The following is a 24974-nucleotide window of genomic DNA, read 5'->3' on the forward strand; positions in this document are numbered from 1 at the left end:
CACAACCCGTCACTACCCTCTCTCCTCATTCGTCACCATTCCTCCCTCTGCCGCCCCTCACTCGCCGCTCCGCGCGGCACTCACCGGTGACCTCGAGGAAGGCGTGCTGCTGCGTGACGTTGGGCGTGTTCACCTGGCACGTGTACCAGTCCTGGTCAGTCGGCCGCACGCTGTCGATGTGCAGGTGCCACGTGCGGCCGTTCTCGTGCGTCACGCGGATCCGCGTGTCGGGAGAGATGCGCGTGGTGTGCACGGCCAGCACGGCGGCACCCGTGCGCCGGATCCAGGCCACCTGGCGGGACAGAGAGAGACGCGGTTAAGTTGTGTTTGGGCTGGGTTGGGTCGGTTGGGTTGTCTTTTGATCGGTTCTTCTGCATTATCCTATTGACTTTTTATATTATATGATCCCAAAAGGCTACATGAAATTATTGCTGATACCGTTCACAGGATGGTCATTATGAGATGAGCATATGCTGACAGCCCTATTCAATATTGAATAGCCAACATGTTTCTATTGTGAGCCGATGCATTTGGAGCTCTGAAGCATGCTGTGTCGGTGCTCATTGTGCGTGCCGGGGCACTCCTTCAATGCAGAGCTCTCCACCGCCGGTGGCGCACAGAGTAAAAACAAAGGGCCCATCCACAAACAGATGCTATTCTTTAATCAGATTATGGCCGGCCGGCTTCTAACTCTGGCCGGAGGCTGCCAAAGTTGGCGCTCATTTCCCGCCGGCCGCCTCTACAGAGACAAAGTCCCGGTGAATTTACCTGCCGCTCCTGTGCGGCCGCTCCGCCGCCAGAGTTGGTAATCTTCAGGTTTATTCTACAAGTCCCCTCAAGAGCTGTTGCTTGTTAAAGTTTTTTAATGAATGCGCCGGGCGGAGGGCACATTTCATTCGGGGCCGGGCGTTAATGCGTCCGCCGGCCGTTCGGCCGATCTCGGCAGCTCGTTGGGCCGTGGAACGCGTGCAATCGGACAAACTCCTCCGATCGGGAGTTGGCCGAACCGCCGCGGAGCCACTTTGTCGCCGGCGGCCGGTGTCAGTGACACTCGAACACCAGTCGGCCACGACCCGCCACGACACAAGTTAGCCCGTTCGACAGTTGTCGCCGGCGGAACTCGGCGCCGACCAATTCGGCGCGACTGAGACAATAACGACGCTAGTGACGTCATTCGGGCGGCAAGTTGTAAAATTTCAATTAGTCGCCGTCTGATAAACGATTCGGACGGCGGGCGAGAGGAGAGGAGGGCTCTGTCAGCTCTGATGGAAGGAGAGCGGCAGCAGCTCTGATGAAGCGAAGCTTCGACAGTTACGGGGGAGAGAGGGAGAGGGAGAGAGAGGGGGTCACAAGCTCTGGCGATCGTTGGCTTTGTCAGCTACCGTAGAGAAACTAAGAGAACTGTGGCACATAGCTTTAACATCTAGTGTTAGAATAGCTCTGATGAGGGCTGCATTACCTGCGCTGTGAGCTCTGCTACGCCGGCTAGTTAGATAGCAGCGACTTGGTTGTTGTAGTGCTGAGCTGCGCCAGCCCCTCAGGCAGCGGCGGCTCGGTTACAATAGCTCCGACCTTACCGTCGACCTTATCCACGGCGGCTCGGTTACTATAGCTCTGACCTTACCGCCGCGGGTAGCTGCCGAGCTGCCGCCGACCGTTCCATCTCTCAGCTATCTCGACACCGTCGGACCCACCCATCCAGACTGCATGACGAGCTGACGGAGCGGGGCTGCCCGGTAACCTGTTCTTTAGCCAAACGACTGACCGGACACTACTCCACTGCTTCCTGCTGGGCTGCGGGACGACACTGATTGTGGCTGTGCCACATAGCTATGCCACAGAGGACCGCATATTTGGGATTTAAGTATTGTTTGCAAGTATGTATTGCAAGCAAGAATTGTTAACGGCGCCATAAGACCAACAAAAAAGTGATATGCATTTTCCCTTTCGCGATCGAAACATGTTGCTCATGAGTCATGAGTCTAGTGCCAGCGGGCTATTTCAAAGCGCGTGCGTGTCAAAGAGCGATTCAGAAAACAGCGACTTAAAAACAGCGACAGAAAAGCAACGACTCACTCAAAGTGATCCACATCAAAATTGTTGTGGTGTGGGTTACCTCTACACCGCCCATTTCCGGAGTCGCCGGCACATATGCCGGCTTTCTCGGACGGTTTACGCCCCAGTTGGTCCCTCTCAGCAGTTTGTGGAGCGTCCCGCGCCTCTGGGAGCTGTTGAGGGTGGGCTTGGATTGCCTGTGAGACGCGCCCGCTGTGTAGTCGTCCGTCGGGTGCCAGCGACCACAGAGGGCCAGCAATTATTGTCCGGCCCGGCCCGTGGTGCTGCTCCGTTTATCGTCTGTGCCGAGCCATAAATCCCGCGGCTGCCCTCCCGCCGTCCGCGCAGCCCGCCCCCGGTCGGACGTTTATGATGTGCGTGTATTGTGCCGCTGGGTGGTGTCGGCCCACAGCGATCAGCCCTGTCGGCCCACAGTGATCATCGCCTCTGTTGGCGGATCACCGGCCGGTGACGCCAGAGCGGGGATAAATTTTCAGAGACAGAGTGACAGAGGGACAAGAGGACGGAAAAGGACAAGAGTGACAAGTGTGACACAAGTGTGACAACCTTGAATGAAGTCAGCGTCACGCTTCTCCCCCTTCCAGTTCCACAAACAAGTAGATGAATGAAGAGGCTGTCGTCGGTATTGTATGCTTTGTCTCTGATCTCCTCAGTCCTTACCCAGGGGAACGCTTGCCTGAAATTACTCCGAATCTCCCCAGTTTGCCCTTTCGCCTCATATGCACGGTCTTCTCATACCTCCTGTAATATCTCGGTCTCCCCTATTGTCTACCCGTCTCCTAAAAACCCTGTGTCGTCTCACGTCTCCCCGCACACCCCTGTGTCGTTTGCCCGCCTCGCCATATTCCCCTGTCGTATCCCGACTCCCCATTCACCCTATGTCGTCCCTCCGTTATCCCTGTCGTCTGTCCGTCCCTCCATATACCCCTGTCCCTGTCCGTCTCCCTGACTAGCCCTGGCGCGCTGCCCTGCCTCCGGTCTCGTCGGCCCACGCCGGAAATCCTGTTTGTCGACGGCGCGGCTACGGGTAACGTGGTTGGCCAGCAGCCCGTCCTGACCACGCACTGACCACCGCTCGCACTGACCAGCTGTCAGATACGCCATCGGAGGGCCGGACTGGGAATGTGGGATGCTGAGAGGGGACTGGTGACTGGACTGGAGGGGACTGAACAGGGGACTGAACTCGTGGAGTACCAGCCATGACATCAATAACTCAAACGGTAGATATTTGATACGATGGAGTTTTAAAAAATCTGATTATTTATTCTAAGAAATTTGTCGAGGCATCAATGGCTGCACGTCACATTTCATAAGTCAACTAAAATGAATATCATTAATTGCCTCTTAACCCGCAAGGGATACGCATCAACGCTTTCGTTCACGCCTCACTAAGGTAGACATACGCCTTGAACCTACCCTATCATCATCCTCAATAATTAATTACGGACACCTTATTTTCCTGTGTTTTCGTCGCCTCGGGTACTGGAGATGTTTACTAATCAATGAGCAAACTTTGCTCGTCAATACCGTCAGACGGTCTGGAGGCGCCGGCTCCCGTCCTCAGGGCCGCTGCGTGTCCCAGCCGGCCACCCGGCGAGACCCGATGGCACTCCCCATTGACTGGGGGTTATAAACTTTGGCCGCTGTCCAAATTAAAAACGCCCTTCGCCGGTATTAGCGGCGGCTGTCGTGGCGTGCTGTCCCGTGGGTATATCACGGGGAGACGGAGGGAGACAATAACCGGACAGGACGGCGGAGCGGCGGCGGCAGCTGCCGGCCTGCAGCGGCTGCCGCGCTGCCACAGCTGCCATGGCTGGCCGCTGGCTCTGACAGGAACTGTGGTGCTCTCTGTGACTGTGGGTGAGCTGTGGGTCCGCCGCAGCGGCCACTGTGACCAGCGGGCTGTCTGTGAGAGACAGCACTCACGGAGCTGGCTGAAGAACCCCCAGAGCGGTGCCAGGTCCTGTCCCGCCCATCCGTCCCGCCTATCCAGCTGGCGGACTGAGGGGGCGGACCGACGGACTGGGAAGGAGGGTACAAGGCGACTGGGGAGTCAAGGAACAGTCACTGCTGATAGGAGCTCCGCCACAGTGCCGAGAACAGGGGTGATCTGACAAGTAATACGCAGAAGCTAATGATCCACTTTGTTAAAATGTAGCAAGGGAAATGAAGGAAAAAAGAAGAAAATAAAGAAAATTACTCCATCTGGCGGTTCATCAAACACCGCAGTCCACTGTCATTTGACTGTTGTAGCCGAAGAGAGAAGATATTGCTGCTGTAATGACTCGGTAGTAGAGCTGGTAGACAGTTGAACTTGAGTCTTGGAAAAGATCCAGAGAGAGATCTACAGAGAGATCCAGATAGTGATGAGATCCTGAGATAGATGTAGATATAGATCCACCTGATGAGATCTCGAGATAGGGATCGTGATAGAGATCTTGAGATGTCGTCCACCTGGGAGAGATGTAAGTCCAGATCCACCTTGCATACAAATACATCTGATGGAAGATGCTTTTTAATTTAGAGGCTTGATGATTCTGTTCATTGTATAGACCATGATGTACGAGATGCTTCTTCACTGCTCGGATTAGGGATAGAGGGATCCGATCAGCTGGGTTTGCGGCACAGTTGGGCAGGTGAAGGACAGGGCATTCGAAGTCCCGATGACCACTGCCAAACTTAAGGGTGGTAATTACATTGATAAATTGAATGTGATCATTCGTCCAGTCACCCATCCCTATATCACTGGCCTCCCCATTACGAAAATTGCCCACTTAATTCGTATTAGCGTTGCGATAGTTTAGTTGCCCTCGAGGGTTGCTAGCTCGACTGCCGTAACCGAATTCTACGCAATTCCTATCGGCCTTATTCTAAGATTCATCCTTCACCATTCTCACACCCTTGTTCGCGTTACATTCACCTTTCATGCATTCACCCAAATTTAATTCGTAGCCCTCGAAATTCCCTCCGATAGTGTTAGGCGTCGGATCAACAACGATCTCCCCGGCGAGATAAATGTCTCTTTCCGAAATCCATATGCATGCTCCGCTAACCGGCGACAAAGATACTTATCGCAGGGCCGTCCAGAATAATTGCACAAATATCCACCCTACTAATTTATGGAATTCACTACACGTCCGATAGACTTATGGTACACATATACACGATTTATATCCGACTTATCTCTCTACCGGGAGAGATTACCTATGCCCTCTTCCGGTCCGCGTGTAACATTCCCGTTCACGACCCAGGGACCACAGTTCATATCCTGGAACTATCCTTAAACCATGGGATTTACTATTCAAGGCCTTACGTGTCCTGGAGTACATTCTTCCCTCCCCTGAGGCTGTCCAGTACCGATTAGAGTACCTTTACGAAATAAGTATGAGGACTTATTCGGGACACTACGGCTCGCTTTATCCGCCCTTTGGGTGACTCACCCCTGACCTTCGGCTTCTTGCCTTTGGCATAACTTACTCTCCACTGCATACTGTGCCAATCTTCCCCCTTCCCCCTGCCGTAGAAACCTCTCACTGCCTTCTCACCCAGTGTTACCTAAGCGGGAAAATTAACAGTGGCCGGTACCACTGGCGGAAAACATGCATATGCCCTGCGTACGTGACGGTGTGTCCCTCTTATTATTCCGGTCTGGACGTGGGTTTAGAGAAGTGCATCTGTGTCTCATACAGTCATGCTGGTAAACGTTACGCCATAGGAGACGGGCAAACAAGCCGTCTGTGCCTCACAATGCCCTGTGCCAATATTGGTGGAGTAATTATTGGCGCTAACTCGCAAGAACTCGTATGACAGAAACGCATTATTTATCCAAACCAAATCGTAATCTCAAGTCATAATTTCTGCTGCACACGTGAACCTAATCATCAGTTCTCGTATACAATCTAGCAGACCTTGAACCGCTCTTGATTTAATCAGACATATGATCTAGAACCAATTAACACGCATCGATCTGCCGTCTGGTTGTGATCCACCGTATCATAGTAAATTACTGAATGCTCAAACGGAATTGACTCCTTGGAACTCATTCGATACTTCTGATGGGCTACTAGTTACCTAAACAAATTATCTTTATAGAGTGCCAGAATATTGTCATAGGGTCCCTAGCCTTTCATAGGGAATCTAATTTAAATCATCCTATTAGCAGTAAACAATGCGCATCAAACGAAGTGCAGTCCTAGTGTAATAGAATTTAAACAACCGAACACCAGTAATGCCCAAAAGTCTCTCCTTTATTCACAAAACTCTCCAAACAAATTTGCACGTACAATTATTTCCGCGTGGAATAATTTCACGCACTTCAATAATCATACCACTTCTGACACACGCCCCTCTGATCTTCAAGATCACTAAAACGCACACACACAAAATATCAAAAACATTATCTTCGGTCATAAAACCGCGGCCAAATCGTGCACCTTAATCGGTCAACAAACCGGAGCACTCGCCGCTCACCACCCGGGCACCATCACCGGGCACCATCGCCGGTCTCCAGCACCGGTCTTCATTACCGGTCTCCAGCACCGGGCTCCATCACCGGGCTCCTCCAGCACCGGTCTCCAGCACCGGGCTCCACGACCAGTCACCATCACCGGGCTCCATAACCGCGGTCTCCAGCACCGGGCTCCATCACCGGGCTTCACCACCGGGCTCCATCACCGGTCTCCATCACCGGGCTCCATCGCCGGTTACCATCACCGGACTCCAGCACCGGTATCCAAACTGGACAAAATCGAATCGATCGTTGGTTCGTTGTCGTGTCTTGCCTCTTCGCCATTTTTAGCTTTCTTTATCTTCCCTGTCGAATTTTCCCTTATTTATACAATACCGTAACTAGACCGAGATAAGGCCGAAATAGCTTGTAATAGAATTTAAACAACCGAACACCAGTAATGCCCAAAAGTCTCTCCTTTATTCACAAAACTCTCCAAACAAATTTGCACGTACAATTATTTCCGCGTGGAATAATTTCACGCACTTCAATAATCATACCACTTCTGACACACCTAGATATCATATAGCATGTCATATTTAATTGTCTACGTTCTTATCCCGTTGCAACTTTCCGCAACTAACCAGGCTCCTATACGTGACCTTCACCTACCGCCCGCGCCCCAATTACGGCTAACCCACTGCCCCTGTTGTGGCTGCTTCTCGCGCCCTCTGGCGGCTCAACGCCCGCGTCGGGAACGACGATTATCACGGCCGCCGGCCGGCGCCGCGTCGACAGTCGACAGTTGTCAAGGCCGCGCCGCGATGGGCGCGTCATCACTCGCGGTGCAGTACTGGTGTGTGCAGTCTCTTCGGGCCGGGTAGATTCAACGAATGTGTCAGTGAGTGTGAATCTGGTAAAATATCGCTGCGATATCTCCCTGTTCGACATCTCATCAGCTCCATTCCACGTAAGTTTTTTTTTTAAACTCCTGTCCCCTTTGATCGTTTCCCAACAAAGATGGTCCTTTCTAATATTTATTCTACAAAAGCACAACGATCGGTACCTATATTAGTCGCATATTAGTTCCAACCACAAACAATTCTACATCTACCTGTTACTGGACATTTCGCAATTTCAATGACGCAAAGTGACCATCTAAAGTCGCAAAGTGTCAAACCGTCAACCTCAAACCACTGCTCACAACTCTGCACCTAAGTAACAGAAGAAATTCCGCCGTAAGCTCAAGCATTCGTATCTGTCGAAAATCATAACTCATAGCCATATTCATAGATCGATCGCATGAATCAGTCGCCACCTTAAAACATTACATTCCTTTTCAACCGTATTTACCTGTTCTATAATTGATTTCGACTTCGCAATTAATTCCTACAGCAATATTACCAATGATTTCGCAATGCAAATTTTAGTGAGTACAGCACGAATCTAAACCCTTAATTTCACAAACTTACCAACCTCAAATCTCAATCCCACCTGACTACCGCCGATAATAAATCGAACGAACCAGCTTGGCCAAACACAAAGACATATTCGTTATTCAATGCTGACACGCATCATGTCATCAATCTCAACGTTCGTGACAATGAGCTGCTTATTCAAATTTTAGCATCTCGCTCCCGGCCTAATCGTGAATTCCGACGGACAATAACGGTTTGCTGGCGACACTGACATGACCTCACAATTCAGATCCTAATATGCTACTAGGGTGTCTGGACCAATAAGTTCAAAGTAATTTAAGTTTTCCAATTCCAATTGAGAGTGCATTTTATGGCAACCGAAAATGTTTGGCAGTCGTCACGGCACGGCAAGCTGGGCAGAAGGGGGGGGGGCAAGGATCAGGGATTGAGCAGACTTTTCAACAACACTCACATTCTGGAGTTCCTCTGCGCTCGAACTGAAGAGACTTCTCGCGGGTGACCCCGGACTGACGGCGGCTCCCAGATGGCGTCTCCGGCTCCGGCTGCAGACTGTGACTCTCGGCTGCTCGACTGTGCCGCAAACCCAGCTGATCGGATCCCTCTATCCCTAATCCGAGCAGTGAAGAAGCATCTCGTACATCATGGTCTATACAATGAACAGAATCATCAAGCCTCTAAATTAAAAAGCATCTTCCATCAGATGTATTTGTATGCAAGGTGGATCTGGACTTACATCTCTCCCAGGTGGACGACATCTCAAGATCTCTATCACGATCCCTATCTCGAGATCTCATCAGGTGGATCTATATCTACATCTATCTCAGGATCTCATCACTATCTGGATCTCTCTGTAGATCTCTCTCTGGATCTTTTCCAAGACTCAAGTTCAACTGTCTACCAGCTCTACTACCGAGTCATTACAGCAGCAATATCTTCTCTCTTCGGCTACAACAGTCAAATGACAGTGGACTGCGGTGTTTGATGAACCGCCAGATGGAGTAATTTTCTTTATTTTCTTCTTTTTTCCTTCATTTCCCTTGCTACAAATGGCGCCCAAAACGTGGGGATTTGATAATTCTCAAATTGTGAAGCTGGTAGACTGGCACAAGCCGCCGAACTTGAAGTTGATGAATTGAAAGTCAACCGTATGGAGAGGAGGAAGAAGTTGAAGAATAGAGCAGGCGTTCGAAATACTGGCAGCAGTGGAAATGAGCGTGCTGCAGGGGTCGATATGAAGAAAGAGGATGAGCTAAAGAAAGCTGTGTGAAGATGATGAAGCTTATGATGGTGGCTGATGACAGGAAGTTGAAGAATTGAGCAGGTGTTCGAAATACTGACAGCAGTGGAAATGAACGTGCTGCAGGGGTCGACGTGAAGGAACTGATAAGAGGAAGCGGTCCTACGAATACTGAAAAGGACATAGAAGAAGTTGTTGAAGATAAGATAAGGAAATGAAGCTGTCTCGTGAACAAAGGATCAGACTAATACAGAAGACAGGCCGAAAATGAAACTTGACAATTGTTTGCATCAGCATATCAATTCTTCTACGTTCTGCTGTACAACAAGTCCAAGTCACGGTCAGCTGCTGTATTGCAAAGGAGAGCTCGAACTTTCTAGAGTATTGAGGATAAAAGGACAGCAATATCAAAAGCAGAAGAGGAAGAAGAACAGGCGGAATGCTCGTGTTGTACTGAATCAAAATCAAACACGGTCGTCTTCACAACACAGCCAAGGCGATTATCATGTTGGTGAACGAGGAGAGGGTGCCAGGATGCTGCAAGACCAACTGCCAAACGATCCATTCAGATGGGCTGCTGCAGAGATCACCCACCTGGGCTGCTGCGACGGCTGTCACCTGGTCCGCCGAAAGGTCGCTACCTGAGCTGCCACGGAGGTCACCTGTGCTGCCACGGAGGATGCATGGCCCTCGCGTGCTGCCTCGGAGGTCACTCACCTGAGCGGCCGCGGAAGTCGCCTACCTGAGCTGCCACGGAGGTTGTCACCGCGTCTGCCACGAAGGTCACCTACCCGGGCTGCCATGGAGGTCACCCACTTGAGCTGCCGCGGAAGTCGCATACCTGAGCTGCCACGGATGTCACCTGTGCTGCCACGGAGGATGCATTGCCCTCGCGTGCTGCCCCGGGGGTCACTCAACTGAGCTGCCGCGGAAGTCGCCTACCTGAGCTGCCACGGGGGATGCATTGCCATCGCGTGCTGCCTCGGGGGTCACTCACCTGAGCTGCCGCGGAAGTCGCCTACCTGAGCTACCACGGAGGCTGTCACCGGGTCTGCCACGAGTGTCACCTACCTGGGCTGCCACGGAAGTCGCCTACCTGAGCTACAACGGAGGCCGTCACGGGTCTGCCACGATGGTCACCCAACCGGGCTGCCACGGGGATGCATTGCCCTCGCGTGCTGCCTCGGGGGTCACTAACCTGAGCTGCCATGGAGGTCGCTCACCTGAGCTGCCACGGAGCCTGCCACCCGGGCGGCCACGGAGGTCGCGGCAGGGCCGGCCATGGAGGTCGCCTACCCGGACTGCCACGGAAGTCATCCACCTGGGCAATTTTCGTAATGGGGAGGCCAGTGATATAGGGATGGGTGACTGGACGAATGATCACATTCAATTTATCAATGTAATTACCACCCTTAAGTTTGGCAGTGGTCATCGGGACTTCGAATGCCCTGTCCTTCACCTGCCCAACTGTGCCGCAAACCCAGCTGATCGGATCCCTCTATCCCTAATCCGAGCAGTGAAGAAGCATCTCGTACATCATGGTCTATACAATGAACAGAATCATCAAGCCTCTAAATTAAAAAGCATCTTCCATCAGATGTATTTGTATGCAAGGTGGATCTGGACTTACATCTCTCCCAGGTGGACGACATCTCAAGATCTCTATCACGATCCCTATCTCGAGATCTCATCAGGTGGATCTATATCTACATCTATCTCAGGATCTCATCACTATCTGGATCTCTCTGTAGATCTCTCTCTGGATCTTTTCCAAGACTCAAGTTCAACTGTCTACCAGCTCTACTACCGAGTCATTACAGCAGCAATATCTTCTCTCTTCGGCTACAACAGTCAAATGACAGTGGACTGCGGTGTTTGATGAACCGCCAGATGGAGTAATTTTCTTTATTTTCTTCTTTTTTCCTTCATTTCCCTTGCTACAAAAACTGCATGATATCACTCACCAGCAAAATAAGTCGTTTTATAATTCCCTTTTTGCCGTTTTTGATAGACATTCACTCAATTTAGGGGAAAAAAACGCTAGTTATGGTTTTTCTCACAAATTTCTGATTCTATTCCTTTTATCCAAACATCTAAATGCAAGCTACCGGAACATGCCGTCTTACAGTCGGAAGCATGAGCATGAACGCAAAAAGTAAGCGTTTTTCGTCCCTGACGCATCCAGGCATCACGCAGTCACAACAATTCTCGCTTCTATTTCTGTCCAGACCGCAGCGTCTCTTCCAGTCAGTGCCTTTTGCTTCCTGGCTGAGTTCCCGTGCTAATTTGGCTATTGGAAGCGAAAACAATTATTGAAAGTCGTCAAGTTCAGAGATAATGGCTGCGATTCAATGGTCAATGGTTTGTATTGGAATGCTCTTCAACATTCGTCGGTGATGCTCATAGCTACTTTTGTAAGCTCTGTTGAGGTTATTATTGTGAAGCCGCCAATTTATATGACGCTTCCCTCACCTTTCGGTCGGCCAGGTTGGTGGTTCTGCAGGTGATTTTGGCCGACCGGGCGGCCAGAGCTGTGACGTTCTCCATCTTTTCCACAATCACCAGTCCTTGGGAGTGCTCCATACCTGTAGAAGGGTCAACATACTAAGGTCATGAAGTCCACAAGAATCGAATGCATACAAGCGCATGGTAAGGCTGTCATCAGACTTGATTACGGAGCGAGCGAAGCGAGCGGAGTCCGGAAATTTCTTAGTATGAGCGGCCGGCCGGCCGTGGTCACGCTTTTGCGAGGCTTATATCTCAGCAACCACTTGACCGATTTACACGCGGCAATTTTTGTAGGGTAGCTTCATTCCTTCTACCAAGTATTGGACTATTCCCGATGCATGTGGGTGACCTCTTATGCACGTGCCACGTGCAAAACGAAGAGGTGTCCGTTTTGTAATTGTTGCAATATCTCGGTAACCACTTGGCCGATTGCGCTGAAAGTTGGCATGTAGGTAGGCACCCACTAGGCACTGCATATCCATGTGCCAGAGTTGGGGCGCTGCTGCACGTGCGCACGTGCAGGGGTCGTTTCAAGATCTCGAGAACGGCTCCACCGATTGCGCTCAAATTTGGTACATGGTTAGGGACCGGTTAGTAGTGTGCCGTGCGCAAGTAAGTTGGGACCCATTTTGCACGTGCGCACGTGCAGGGTGCCGCTTCCAGATCTCGAGAACGGCTGGGCCGATTGTACTCAAATTTGGCACATCGCTAGAGACCGGTTAGTAGGGTGCCGTGCGCAAGTCATTTGGAGGTACCCACTCGAGATTTCGCACGTGCAAATCTCACCCTCTCGCTCGCTCCGTTAGTCGCCCCAAAAGGCGTTATACTGGTCAATTAAGACCACACACGTCAACAGGAGTTCGATCGGCTCACACTCATTTTTGCGTCAAATTTATTCATCCAGATATTGGCGTGCAAATTGAGTGGCGTGCCATTTTTGTGAGACACCGAGAAGTATAGTTTGTAATGATTTACAATTGTTAGCTACCGGTTCAATTTATCTCTGCCGTCTGCCAGGACAATAAAACCATTGTGCATGCGTGTCGTGTACCCGTGTGCGAGCACACACATAGGTACTCGCGTACAGCCGTGCCTGCTGACCGTCTCGCGGCCGTGTCATTTCTCGGACCCGTCTGACCATCGGACAGCCATCAGCAGCAGCAGAGTCACGTCCCTCTCCTATCCCAGCCATCCGCGGGACAGCAGGAATCCCTGCACTGTGACCTGTCGCGGGTCTGGGATGCCGCTCGGCCGGCGGCCGGGGGATCGCCCCGCCACCACGCGCGGCGGCTGCAAACAGCTCTCGGAGAGGCCGTGCAGGCGCGCACAATGCCCGACACCGGACCTGTGTATCCCCGCCGGCCCGCTGCCGAGTGAGGTGTGCAGCGGCTAATGGGCCGCACAATGGCGACCCGTGCCCCATGTTGGAGCTGACCAAACACCCGCCTTCTCTCCACGGTGGGCGAGGGCACGGGAGACTGGAGACTGCAGGTGGGAGGACCGAGCCATTACCGCTGGTTCAACAACCAGGTAAGGGCGGGGCTCTGCCGATGGCCGCGCAGAGCGGGCACTTAGTGGTGACGTCATAGAGGACAGTCGCTCAACGGTGCAAACTGCAAACGGTAGCGCAAAAGTTCTCCAGAGGTCTTGCCTAAGTACCTTTTCGTATCTTAGGCTTCAATGAATTTTACTACGCCTGCAATTATTATTCGCTTATTTTTATAAGCACTAGCACATGGTAGAGTTGCTTGGAAATTTTGTCTTTATAGATTAGGGTATCATTGCCACACACACACACACACACACACACACACACACACACACACACACACACACACACACACACACACACACACACACACACACACACACACACACACACACACACACACACACACACACACACACACACACACACACACACACACACACACACACAAAATACGTCTGGCTGATTCAGAATAGTGCGGTAGGTTATCCCGCGCCGGGCCGGGGGGTGTTTGAACACCCCCCCCCCTGCGGTTTTTCGCAGATATCTCAAAAACGGCGGCGCGGAGCGCCGCCGTTTTTGGCACACCTGTTTGTGCATCTTTTCCGCACATGTTGTGAAAAATTCAGACCCAGGTCACCTTAGGTCAGGTCACCAGGTCACGCTAAGTGATCTCACCTCAGAAAAAAATAAGAATGCTCGTCATAGCTACACCGATTGATTGATTTCCTTGAAACTTTCAGCGATTGATTAGAGCAACAGTATCGATAAAATGTATATCTCGGAATTTTGATATCGGTGACCTAAGGTCAGGTCAATTTTGCGACCTGCCCATTATAAGTCAATGGGAGAAAATTGAAAAGCGTCTGTTTTGCACGAACGCTATTCTAGACACTCTCAAACATCGAGATATAGGTAAAATGGACACACTGAACCGGAAAATGGCAACTGTGACCCCTCGTTATGTCCCCGAGGTCATCTCAGGTCACGAACAGAATCTAACAGTTTTTCGCTAATAACTTCTTAAAGAGACGAGCTAGAGCGCTGAAAACGCCTTAGATGTGTTCGGCTCGACGTTGCGGATCGACTGATATGCAACATGACCTTTTCCGGTCAGGTCATGACCTCGACCTGAGATCAAATTTTCAAGTTGACCTTTCAAGGTCAAATTATAGTTCATTCGACGCGTCTCGACGAGAGGAACACGATGGTGGCAAAAGTAATGTCGTGGCTCTTTTGGGTCAAAGGTTATTGCCGAAAAACGTTTTTCGTAAAAACGGCTATTTTTGGAGTTTTTGCCCTCTGGAGGCTAAACCGTTGACCTGAGGTCAAATCTGAGAACATTACTCAGAAAGGTCTGTAAAAGGGCTATCGAATGCGCTTTTCCGCGGCGCTGTAGCTCTATCGGTTCCCGAGATAGCCATTGGCAGTTTCCAAAATGTTGAAATAGTGGGCATTTGACCTTTGGTGACCTCTGGGGACCTGACCTTTGACACGTTCTTTCGATTGCCGCTTACCGCGTGTCGTTACGTGGCCCAGGAGCCGAGTTAGAAGGGGGGGTGTTCAGACACCCCCCCGGCCCGGCGCGGAATCTCAGAGCACCGGCCCGGCGCGGGTTATTTGGGTGTCAAGAGATTAACTGTATCACCAATGCAAGCTATCGGTAGCATTGCTGTCTTTGATCAGCAATATCGGTATAGCTGTTTCAAAATTGCAAAAGGAAATGCGGAACAAAAGGATTAAAGAAGGCGCAAAAGTTTCATCAAAAGGTATGTCTACTTGAAATATCTACGTGCTTCATTCGTTCACGATTACTTTAACCAGCGCCGTGCTGGGGGGGGGGGGGCGTTCTTACGCCTCCCCCCCTCCACAGGTTTTTCGCGAATAGGCGGCGCGTGTTTTTGGTACACCTGTTCATACATCGTTTCGGCACATGTGAAAAGTTAAGACCTGAGTCGTTCAAGGTCAGGTCACCAGGTCACGTCAAGTGACCTTACCTCCGAAAAAGTTCAAAGGCTCGCTATAGCTAGACCGACTGAACGATCACTTCGAAACTATCAGCAATTGAAAAAAATACAGTATGTATATCTCGGATTTTTTTACATTTGTGACCTAAGATCAGGTCGAATTTGCAACCTCTCTATTATAAGTCAATGGGAGAAAATTGAAATGCGCCTCTTTTGGACGAGTGTCGTTCTAAGCCCTCTCAAACATCGGTTTAGAGGTAAACATGACACACTGAATCGGAAAAATGCACCTATGACCCCTTTGTGTGTCCCTGAGGTCATCTCAGGCCATGAACGGTCACCAGCAGTTTTTGGGCTATAACTTTTGATAGAGACGTGATAAAGCGATGAAAACACGTCAGATGTATTCAGCTCGACGATACGGATCGACTGATATGCAACATGACCCTTTCCGGTCAGGTCATGACCTTGACCTGCAGTCAAATTTAACAAAATGACCTTTTAAGGTCAATGTATCGTTCATTCGACGCGTCTCGACGAGAGGGGCACGTACTGCTTCCAAAAATAATGTCGTGGCTCTCTTAACCCGCGCCCTGGTGGGGTCTGTTTATAACGCGAGCTGGTGGGGGGGGGCTATTTTTTGCCCCCCCTCGTATCTCCGAAACTACTGGACGGATCCGCAAAATTCAAACGGCGTTCGAAAGGCCTGTCGAATTTGTCGAGAGAAACCAAATTTCATTGACCTCGGGGTCACCGATGACGTCACAGGTCAGGTCAAAGATGAAATGTTTCACCGTTCACGGGTCTTCTAGGGAATGCGCTATAACACCGAGGAAAACGTATTTTGTCGAGAATCAGCGGTAGGGCGTCAGTTGCCTAGTAGATATATTGCTATTAGAGGTCACTGGCAATACCAGGTCAGGTCACAGGTCAGGTCACCAAGGGTCACAGGTCAGGTCACATGAGCCCAACTTTACTAAGGTTGTGTGATACATGTTTTATGGCCAATTTTTCATTTCCAACTCAATGGTGTTGGTTATAAGACTATCAGGTACGGCTTAGGTCACTTTCTGGTGAAGTTCAGGTCAAGGTCAGGTCAAGGTCAGGCCAAAAAAGGTCAAATTTTAAAGTTGATAGTTTTGCATAAAATGGGTATTGATTCGATGCAGCTCGTCACGAGGAGTCTAATGGTGGTCTTTGTTTTGCGCTACGGGGTCTAGAATTCTTAAAAATGGAGTTTGAAAATTTGACGTCATCAATTTTGAACAGTTTTTTCGCTATAACTTCGCCAAAAAAGAGGTATCAATCTCAAATTTGGTATGTGGATGGAAGGCGGTAAGGACTATCACATATATTCCGGTTTTTGCGAAATTCATAAAACTTTCTGAATTTTTCGATTATTATATCCAAAAAATCTATTTTTTTATTTTTGGGGGTCAAAATCCAAAAATTCCAAAAATCCGAGATAGCAGTTTTGTAGCCCTGTCCATTCTACAGCTTTTATGTCTTTATCATTTTTCTGTATTTGCAAAGCTATAGGCCTGACAGCTCTTCCCGCGAAACCCTTTTTTGGGTCGAAAACGGCAGAACATGACGTCACTCTGACGTCATTTCCGGCCAACCTATCATAGCCTTTGGAAAAATTTTTGGTCACAATGTGTAAAATTGATGTCCGGGAGGGTACTGAAAGTTTGGTGACGATCGGCGCAGCGGTTCTGGAGATATATTGAAAAGTCTGGAGGGGGGGCAAAAAATAGCCCCCCCCCCCACCAGGGCGCGGGTTAAGTCACAAGTTATTACCGAAAAACATTTTTCTTGAAAACGGCTATTTTTAGAGGTTTTACCCTCTGGAGGCTGATCAAATCTGAGAAGAATACCCGGAAACGTCTGTGAAAAGGCTATCGAATGCGCTAATTCCCGTGGCGCTGTAGCTCTATTGGTTCCGAGTTAGCCGTTGGCAGTTTCCAAGATTGTTGAAATGGACCAAATTTGACCTTTTGATGACCTCTGGTTACCTAACCTTTGACCTTGATGTATTGAATGGTCGGTTTTGCCATGATCAAATAATTAAATATGATGATGAAAATGACTAATAACATGGCAGTGAGATGTATTTTTATATAACAAAATAAGGCCGAAAATATGGAACGAGCTTTCGTCTTACGACACCATCGGGTTCTCCTACATGACCTTTGACCTGACCTAAGAAATGACTAAAATGTTTTCGTTATTATTTTTGATGCTCTTTCGAATGCCGCTTACCAGTTACCGCGTGTCGCTACGTGTGCTCAGGAACGGAGTTAGAATGGGGCGTGAAAACGCCCCCTCATCCCAGCACGACACGGAAAACACAGGCCACCAGCACGGCGCGGGTCAAATGATGTGTTACGGCATTTTTAGTGGTACCTACCGCTTTCTGTCATGAAGAATTAAAATGAGAGAGACGAATATTTTGCTCATGAATCTATGAGCGGATACCAGATAAAAGAAGTAGGGTTTTCAGATAGGATCATGTAGAATGGTACTTTCATTTTGTTCATAGTCCATGGAACATAGTTTGGCTGTCGTTGTGATGCCTTTGTTCTTGGGACATGCCGGAGTATCTACCCTACATATTATTTATAATTTGCCGTTACCAATGGTTAAAGCGAAGAACGTGGGTGGCACCCTCCCCCTTCTCGGCTGGGGAGGGAAGAACTTGCATAAGAGTGCCTGGTTTGCATGACTGTCGAGTGTCGAGAATTATAGGCGGATCCAGAAAGACTATTTCGGACGTTGCGGGGTATACCCCCAAAAAGGCTTCCCAAATTAAAAAAAAAACTACTCGGGTTTCGATTCCTTATGCACTTTTGTGTGATTTGAAACAACTTTTCCTAAAAAAGATCGTTTAGTTTTCTTCCTATTCTACAAAACTCTTAATTTCATCTATTTCTGGCGTTGCAATTCACCTCAAACGGCCACCTTGGATCCACCAGTGCGACCCACTAGGTGGCCCGGCATCCATATTGCATACAATGGCAATTTTATAGGAGTACCGGTAAGCACGCAGTTAAGAACAACCACGCGCTGGATTGCAGAAAGTTTCGGATTTGTGCCAGGTATCAGGGTATATTGAATTAGACCAGGTATTGCATAGTTTCTTTGACTCTATTCTGCAACCGGCCTACACTCGGAGCTTCGAGAAGCACGTGGGGATGGATTTCCACTGCGGCACGCAGCAATTCAAGGCATTATCCTGTCTAAAAGTCGTTATGTTTCGTGCTTTTCTCATGCTAGAATTTTGGATGTCACTGAATTCAACAATGTCACATATTTATGTTAACCCTCGCCGGACCTATTGGTTTTCTACATACGCTTTTCGCTCGCCGTTTCGCCCCTGGTGGAGCTAGCGCGTCGCGGAAAAAACGAGCGTGTGCGCCGTTACGAGACGCAGAGATTGGTACCCAATTTTAAGGTCCTAGGTCAACCGGTGACCTCTGAGGTCAGGTCAAGTGCCCCAAGGTACGGTTCAGTTTTTGGTGAATAACTTCGCAAAAAACGGCCGCAGAGCGCTGATTTTGGCAGAATCGTGTTCGCCTCGCTCAGGCGCGTCGAATGATATACTTTTTGTCCGGGTCAGGTCAACTTGGGGTGTTGACCTCAGGTCAAGGTCAGGTCAGCACCCCCAGGTCACGAAGTTGGTCGAAAGAGGTCATGTCGCATATCATTCGATTCGGCAGGCCTTCCTGAGTCCATTGGTGGCTTTCCCGACTCGCTAGCTCAATTTGATCAAGAGTTATTGACGAAAAACTAATATGACCTTGATGACGTCATAAATGACGTCACGGAAGGTCAACATTGCAAAAGTGACGCATCTAACCTTGCAAGGAGTGCACCAAATTACGATTCTGTGTGCTTGAGATAGTTAGAGATCGTTCCCGGCGCCAGAATAGCAGTTTTCATTTTTCCCCATTGACTTATAATGGTGAGGTCACGAAAATGACCTGACCTCATATGGCCTTTAGGAAAAATCCGAGATATACAAGTTGTGGGACTCATAATGGATACTAGATCCTGCAAATTTCATTTCCCTGTGACATCTCCTCTGGCAGTGAGGGCGTTGCGAAGTTGCGACATCTGAAGACCGTGCAGAGGTTCACTTATGACGTCATAGGTCAGTGACCTGACCTGACCCAAAAATGCGGTTGGTGTCAAAAGATCGGGCTTGGATCAAAGATCAGGTATGCCAAGTTTCAGCTCTCTATCGCCAGCGTGTTTGGAGCTATCGCGAAAAAACCCTATGGGGGGGCGGCACCCGCCCCCCCCCCCCCTCGGCCGGCGAGGGTTAATTTATGTATCCAAAATTCGGAAACGTTAGGCTCGTGCGGTAAGTGAGAGCTCGAGTTCGAGTCGCTCCGGTGCTCGATACATGAGATTCCTGGCGAAGATGGTTCGTGGTTGATAGGAGCAGCCGCAGCCAGTTAAAGTCTGTTGAGTGGGGCAGGCCGTGTCCGTCCGGTTTTGATGACCACATTAAATTTTGGTATCGTAATTCTCTCGTTAGATACCCAGAATCACTCGATCGGATCCAACCGGGAAGGGTCGAGCGCAATGCGCAATAAGGTCTACTAAGCATGGGCCCCCAGCTCTGTCAATACGTCTATCCGCGAACATTCAAGCAACTTAATATAAAAAAACAAGTCCTCGTACTCCTCCACAACTCCTTATCGGATTCCATGCAGCTCCCATCATCTCCTCTATATACGTCTCCCCACCAAGCTGGTTTCTCAGCTCCTTAGCCGGAGGAGGCTGTCTGCCAGCGCCACCTACCTCTGCTGGCCAGGGCCCCTCGGGCCGTTCCCAGCACCACTGCCGTCCACCAGACCGCCGCCGCCGCCGCCGCCGCTCCCGTCATCGTAGCCTCCCGGCGTGCCTGTCACTGGCGCGCGGAGCGCCGTCTTCAGGAGGGCCGGCGGCGCGGCGCGCGCCACCCCCCCCCCCCGACCGCGCGCGCCACCCGGTCAAGCCGCGCCAAATTAGCAATTATTCGCCGATGACGCCGATGAGGCCGGGTGGGTCGCTCGGCCGGCGGCCGGCTCTGATAAATGGTGTCGATTGATCGGCCGAGACGCTAACTGGCTGTCAGGAATCTCAATTAAATCACGTCTGGCCGTGTGCGGCCGGCGCAATCAGCGAACGGCGCAAACTTGGGGCGGCAAAACGGACGGAGCGGGCCAGCGGGCCGGAGGACGGTGTGAGGCGGCCCGGCAGCAGTCCAGTGCGGTGGACACCTGTCACCAGCGGAGGGCAGCCGGCCGCCGGGGCGGTCACACCAGGGGCGTCGGCGGCCGTCGCGCCTGTACTTAAAGCAAATGTGAGTGTGACTAATTGATGGCGTTCATTTACGCTCGGGCTGCGCCGGAGCGCTAATGTCGGCCCGTCTGGCCGTCCGCTGAATATTAGTGATCACGGAGTGTCGGGCGGCGGTCCGACGGCGGCTCCGCTCGCCTATCGAAGGGAGTCGTCCACAGCCGGACTGCAGTGCCGACTGGCCCGTGACCGAGGTCCGGTCAGGGAGTGGTGGACACAGTAGAGCACTGGGATGGATGAATCAACAGCTTATTACCTCTCAACGATGTGAGCTCAACAGCCAATAGGCTTATGCAGGCTTCTGCCTCGCCTTTTAAGGCAAGCACCTAAATAATATCGCTCTTTCGCAGCTTTCCCGAGGATTTTGACAGACAGCAACTGGCCGATCAGTGACGCCGCTGCCGTGCCGTTGACAAGGAGACCGCTGCGGTGGTCGGTGTAAGGCCGGGGCAGGGGAGGGGTTAATTGAAGTAGTCCCGGATCACACTCACGTGTGTCTGGCTCGCCGAACTGCCAGCTTAGTAGCCCGTGAGGCGGCACTTATCGGAAGAGGCTTGCTGCCAGACGTAATGTGCTCATTTCTGTGACAGCTGCTCGAAACAAGTACGTATTTCGCTCTAAACTCAGTCGAACAATGTGCGTGTCAGATGCTCTTCTCCCACCCACCACAGTAATCCATGCATAAAGAACCAAGCGTAGAGCAGAAATAATTTCCATCGCAATGCGTTACCTTTTATGAAAGTGAATCCTACGAATCCCAACTGATTCGCCTAATTTTCTAAATGGCATAGGGGAAGGTGGGGTAAGACGGACCAGCTAAGGTTTGAGGCCGCATATCTTGCTACACTGCTCTCGTAATTCATAATATTTATAGTCTTCGGAATGCTCAATCCTTCCTCTGTTGATATGTGTAAAGACTAAATTTCAAATTAAAGACATCTAGGTGGTGGATGCTCTTAAAGAGGGACATGTCAAAAACTCAGACAAGAAAAAACGTGGGGTAAGACGGACCACCCAGCAGTGCCTGCTATCCGTTCATGTGTGTTACACTTCTGCTCTGTACTCTTGTAAGAAAAAGTAACCAGAATGGTAAAATAACAAAATGAGCCTTTATTCTTTACTCATGTGTGATGGAAGTGCAGCTAAAAGCTGGGAACATGTGTGTTGATTGTCGTTTGGCATGAATGCATGCTAACTGAGCACTTGTATGCATGGCTAACATGCAACAAAGACTCCTTCCTGAAAAATTAGCTTACTTAAACTTGTGTCAATGTTTTGGAAAAGAACTTTCCATATGCAGCGTACAATGGACCACCACAGGGTAAGATGGACCACAGTGGTCCGTCTTGCCCCAAATCTAAACTCTGTCATTATCATGACGTATATGTCAAATAGCCCAACATTGCAAAACCTTGCCTTTCCAAAGTGTGACTATAACTAAGTTTATAACTTTGTTCTTCACAGTTAAGTGCAAAATAGAAACTAATCATGCAAGAAAGGCGCCGTAATTGAATCACCCGTAGACCTCTTATATTAGATCGGTTTGACGAAAAACAACATTTTTCTCAATAACTCAAAAGCTATGCATCCTAGCAGCATGAGCTCAAGGTGGCCATTGTTACGAAGGAAAACAAATATAGTGAGTGCATAAAGCAGTAGATACCAGCAGCGGTTCAGCCGGAAGTGCTGGTGGTCCGTCTTGCCCCGCTGGGCCATCTTACCCCACCTTCCCCTACCTAAAAATTCGCATAAAGATTATTTTTATTCTACATGAACGTTGTGAAATAACGTCGAGGCAAGCAATTTGTTATAACGTATTTGAGCCAATGTGTAAAATAAAAGCAATATTGATTGATTTAACGTTTTAGTACGAAAAGAAGCAAGTGTTCTTACAGTCTTGTGCATCGCATATACCAGCTGATAAGAACTTTTTGCGTTATGTTTTGTTTTTAATTTCATTAGTCATTAACCATCAAGTAAGAAAGTGCACTTACACTGCCTGCCTTTCTCTGCTCACTTATTTGAAGCTTATTATTCTGTCCGTTAAAATGGTAATTTTGAAGTACATTGAATTTGAACCAGATTACCCAAAACAATTGTTCGCATTAGTGTGTATTGGTTCATAATTCGTGTGCACAAAATTATATACAATGCTCTGTGAGGACGGGCAGGGCGCCCGTCTGCCGGTCACCCTGCTCTGTATCACCCGTCGGGGACCGGGCCGACTGACCCCGGCCACCGCGCCGGCTCAGCGTGGCTAATTACCGACCGAACAGTCCGCAAACAAACAGGCTCGCCAGTCAGAAATCAAATTACGATCGCTCGCCGTCGCTGGATAAATAGCCGCGCCGACCAGAAAGTGCGGCAGACAGGCGGAAAAAGAGCGGCGCGCCGAGCCGGGGACAGCCGAAGGCGGACCACTGCGGGGGAGAGAGGGATAGAGAAGAGGGCTGTGGAAACAGAGGAGGGGGAGAGGAGGAAGGAAAAGAGAATGATGAGAAAGACGAAAGGAGAAAAAGGAGGAATCGGAAGAAGGTGCAATTGGAGAAAATGGAATGGGCGACAAAGGGAAAGAAGTGAGATCTAGAATGGAACACAATGGAATTAACATAGCAAATGCACAGTAGCATGAGACGCTGACAACCCCTATTTTTCACCTGCAGTCTGGTTGTGGAGGATGCTTGTCTAGGTACTTCTTTCAAGTCCGAGGGCAGCAGTCCGATTTAATGAACTTACTTCTCTAATAAAGAACATTGATCTTGCCTCGCTATGAAAATAGTAGGGGAAAGTGGGTGTATTGCGCCCTCCTAACCAATTGCGCCCACCTACATTCCCACGGATTCAATGGCATGTTTAGAATTTTGTGTTCGAAAACATTATTTTCACCACTGCATTGTTCATTTTATGGCCCAAACACTCCGATGAAGCCAATCAGCAAGGCTCATTACGCCATCAAAGATGTTATAGCGTTTTCTTAACTTTTTTGCAGTATTTTGAACTGTTGGCTATAAAAATTTGCGATATTTGTGTGATTTTCAGAGTGATATTTAGAAAGAAAAACCCTTTTTTCATTGTATTTCACTGAAACCGTAAACTTCCTGCAAAATCTTTATGATAACTTCTATGCTTTTATTAAAAAGTGCCTCAATTTTAATTGCGCCCATGGCAATTGCGCCAGGGGGGCGCAAATAGAATAATGGTGTAGCCATTGTATCACGACAGTATGAATGCATCATTAACTGATTGCAATAAAGAAGGAGTTTAATGTCAGGCAAAGGAGCAGCCCGCTGTCGTCAGTCTGCAAATTATTTCTATCGTCAAACTTATAATGCAGCTGCCATTTAGGCTACGACTTGTGGTGTAATTGACAAAATACGATATTTTCAACATGGACTCAGGCGTGAGAAGTGACAGCTATGATAAAAAGTAAAAACTGATGTCATTAAGTTGTCAAAACGATAAAAATTATTAATTTTGAGAGAAACGATTGAAAATTTAACTGTATAGGCGCATACGTTTACATATATCTAGTCTGTTACAGTAAACGTTTTCGTTGCACTTTTACAAGCGTAGGGAGTGACACATGTAAAGTTATCTACCTGGGCAAAAAACATCGCGATTTATTTCTACATTTATTATTTATCCAGCCTGAATAACATTATAAATGTTTATGTAAGCCGCAATGACATTAGACTGCCGGGGTGTATGCATTCCGTCTCATTCACTTAGCCATGTTAAAGTATAGGGCGCATTTGGGTTCTAATTGCGCCATCCCCCTGGCGCAATTTACAGCAGTTGTTGGCAAATGCGCCCTTTTGCATGTTTCTGAAAAAGCAGCTGTCAGAAGCAAACGAAACATTCTTAATTGATCGGGAGGCTCTTAAATCGTAGCCAATGAGCTCCTCTTTGAAATGGTTACCAGTGCATGCTTATATCTCCAGCGGTTTTCTTACAATTAGCGTTTTTCCTTAAGGTGGCGCAATTCACCCTCCTTCCCCTATCCAGTGAAACCGCAACGAGAAATAGCATCGAAAGTATACTCATCGAAAACATACTCGTAAAGTCGACAGGATCGCGCTGGTTAACTAACGACATGGCTGTCATGGTTAACGTAATGGCCGACTGATAGAAGAAAATCCTCCTTCATGCTGTGCCGCAGCGCACACCACTTACAAAACTGCCGCCAGATGGCAGCAGCAGTGCGCGCCTGATTGTATGCTGTTCCGCAGCGCATACTACTTACAACACTGACACTAGATGGCAGCAGCAGTGTGCGCCTGATTGTATACTGTACCGCAGTGCATACTACTTACAAAACTGCCGCTAGATGGCAGCAGCAGTGTGCGCCTGATTGTGTACTGTTCCGCAGCGCATGCTACTTGCAAAACTGCCGCCAGATGGCAGCAGCAGTGCGCGCCTGATTGTATGCTGTTCCCGCAGCGCATGCTACTTACAAAACTGC

The 24974-nt window shown here is 49.3% G+C and overlaps 1 protein-coding gene across 1 annotated transcript; it reads right to left on the reverse strand.

The window, feature by feature from the left end:
- Positions 1–25: 25 nt before the first annotated feature.
- Positions 26–20063, reverse strand: LOC122386131. Its single transcript, XM_043375014.1, has 3 exons — positions 19973–20063; positions 11672–11784; positions 26–292 (listed from the first exon to the last, which is right to left on the reverse strand). The coding sequence occupies exons 1-3, from the start codon at positions 20055–20057 to the stop codon at positions 26–28; spliced, it is 465 nt and encodes a 154-aa protein (XP_043230949.1). The 5' UTR covers positions 20058–20063.
- Positions 20064–24974: the final 4911 nt, after the last annotated feature.

The sequence above is a fragment of the Amphibalanus amphitrite genome, unplaced genomic scaffold (assembly GCF_019059575.1).
Source record: "Amphibalanus amphitrite isolate SeventyFive unplaced genomic scaffold, NRLGWU_Aamphi_draft 000241F_arrow, whole genome shotgun sequence".
Taxonomy (NCBI): domain Eukaryota; kingdom Metazoa; phylum Arthropoda; class Thecostraca; order Balanomorpha; family Balanidae; genus Amphibalanus; species Amphibalanus amphitrite.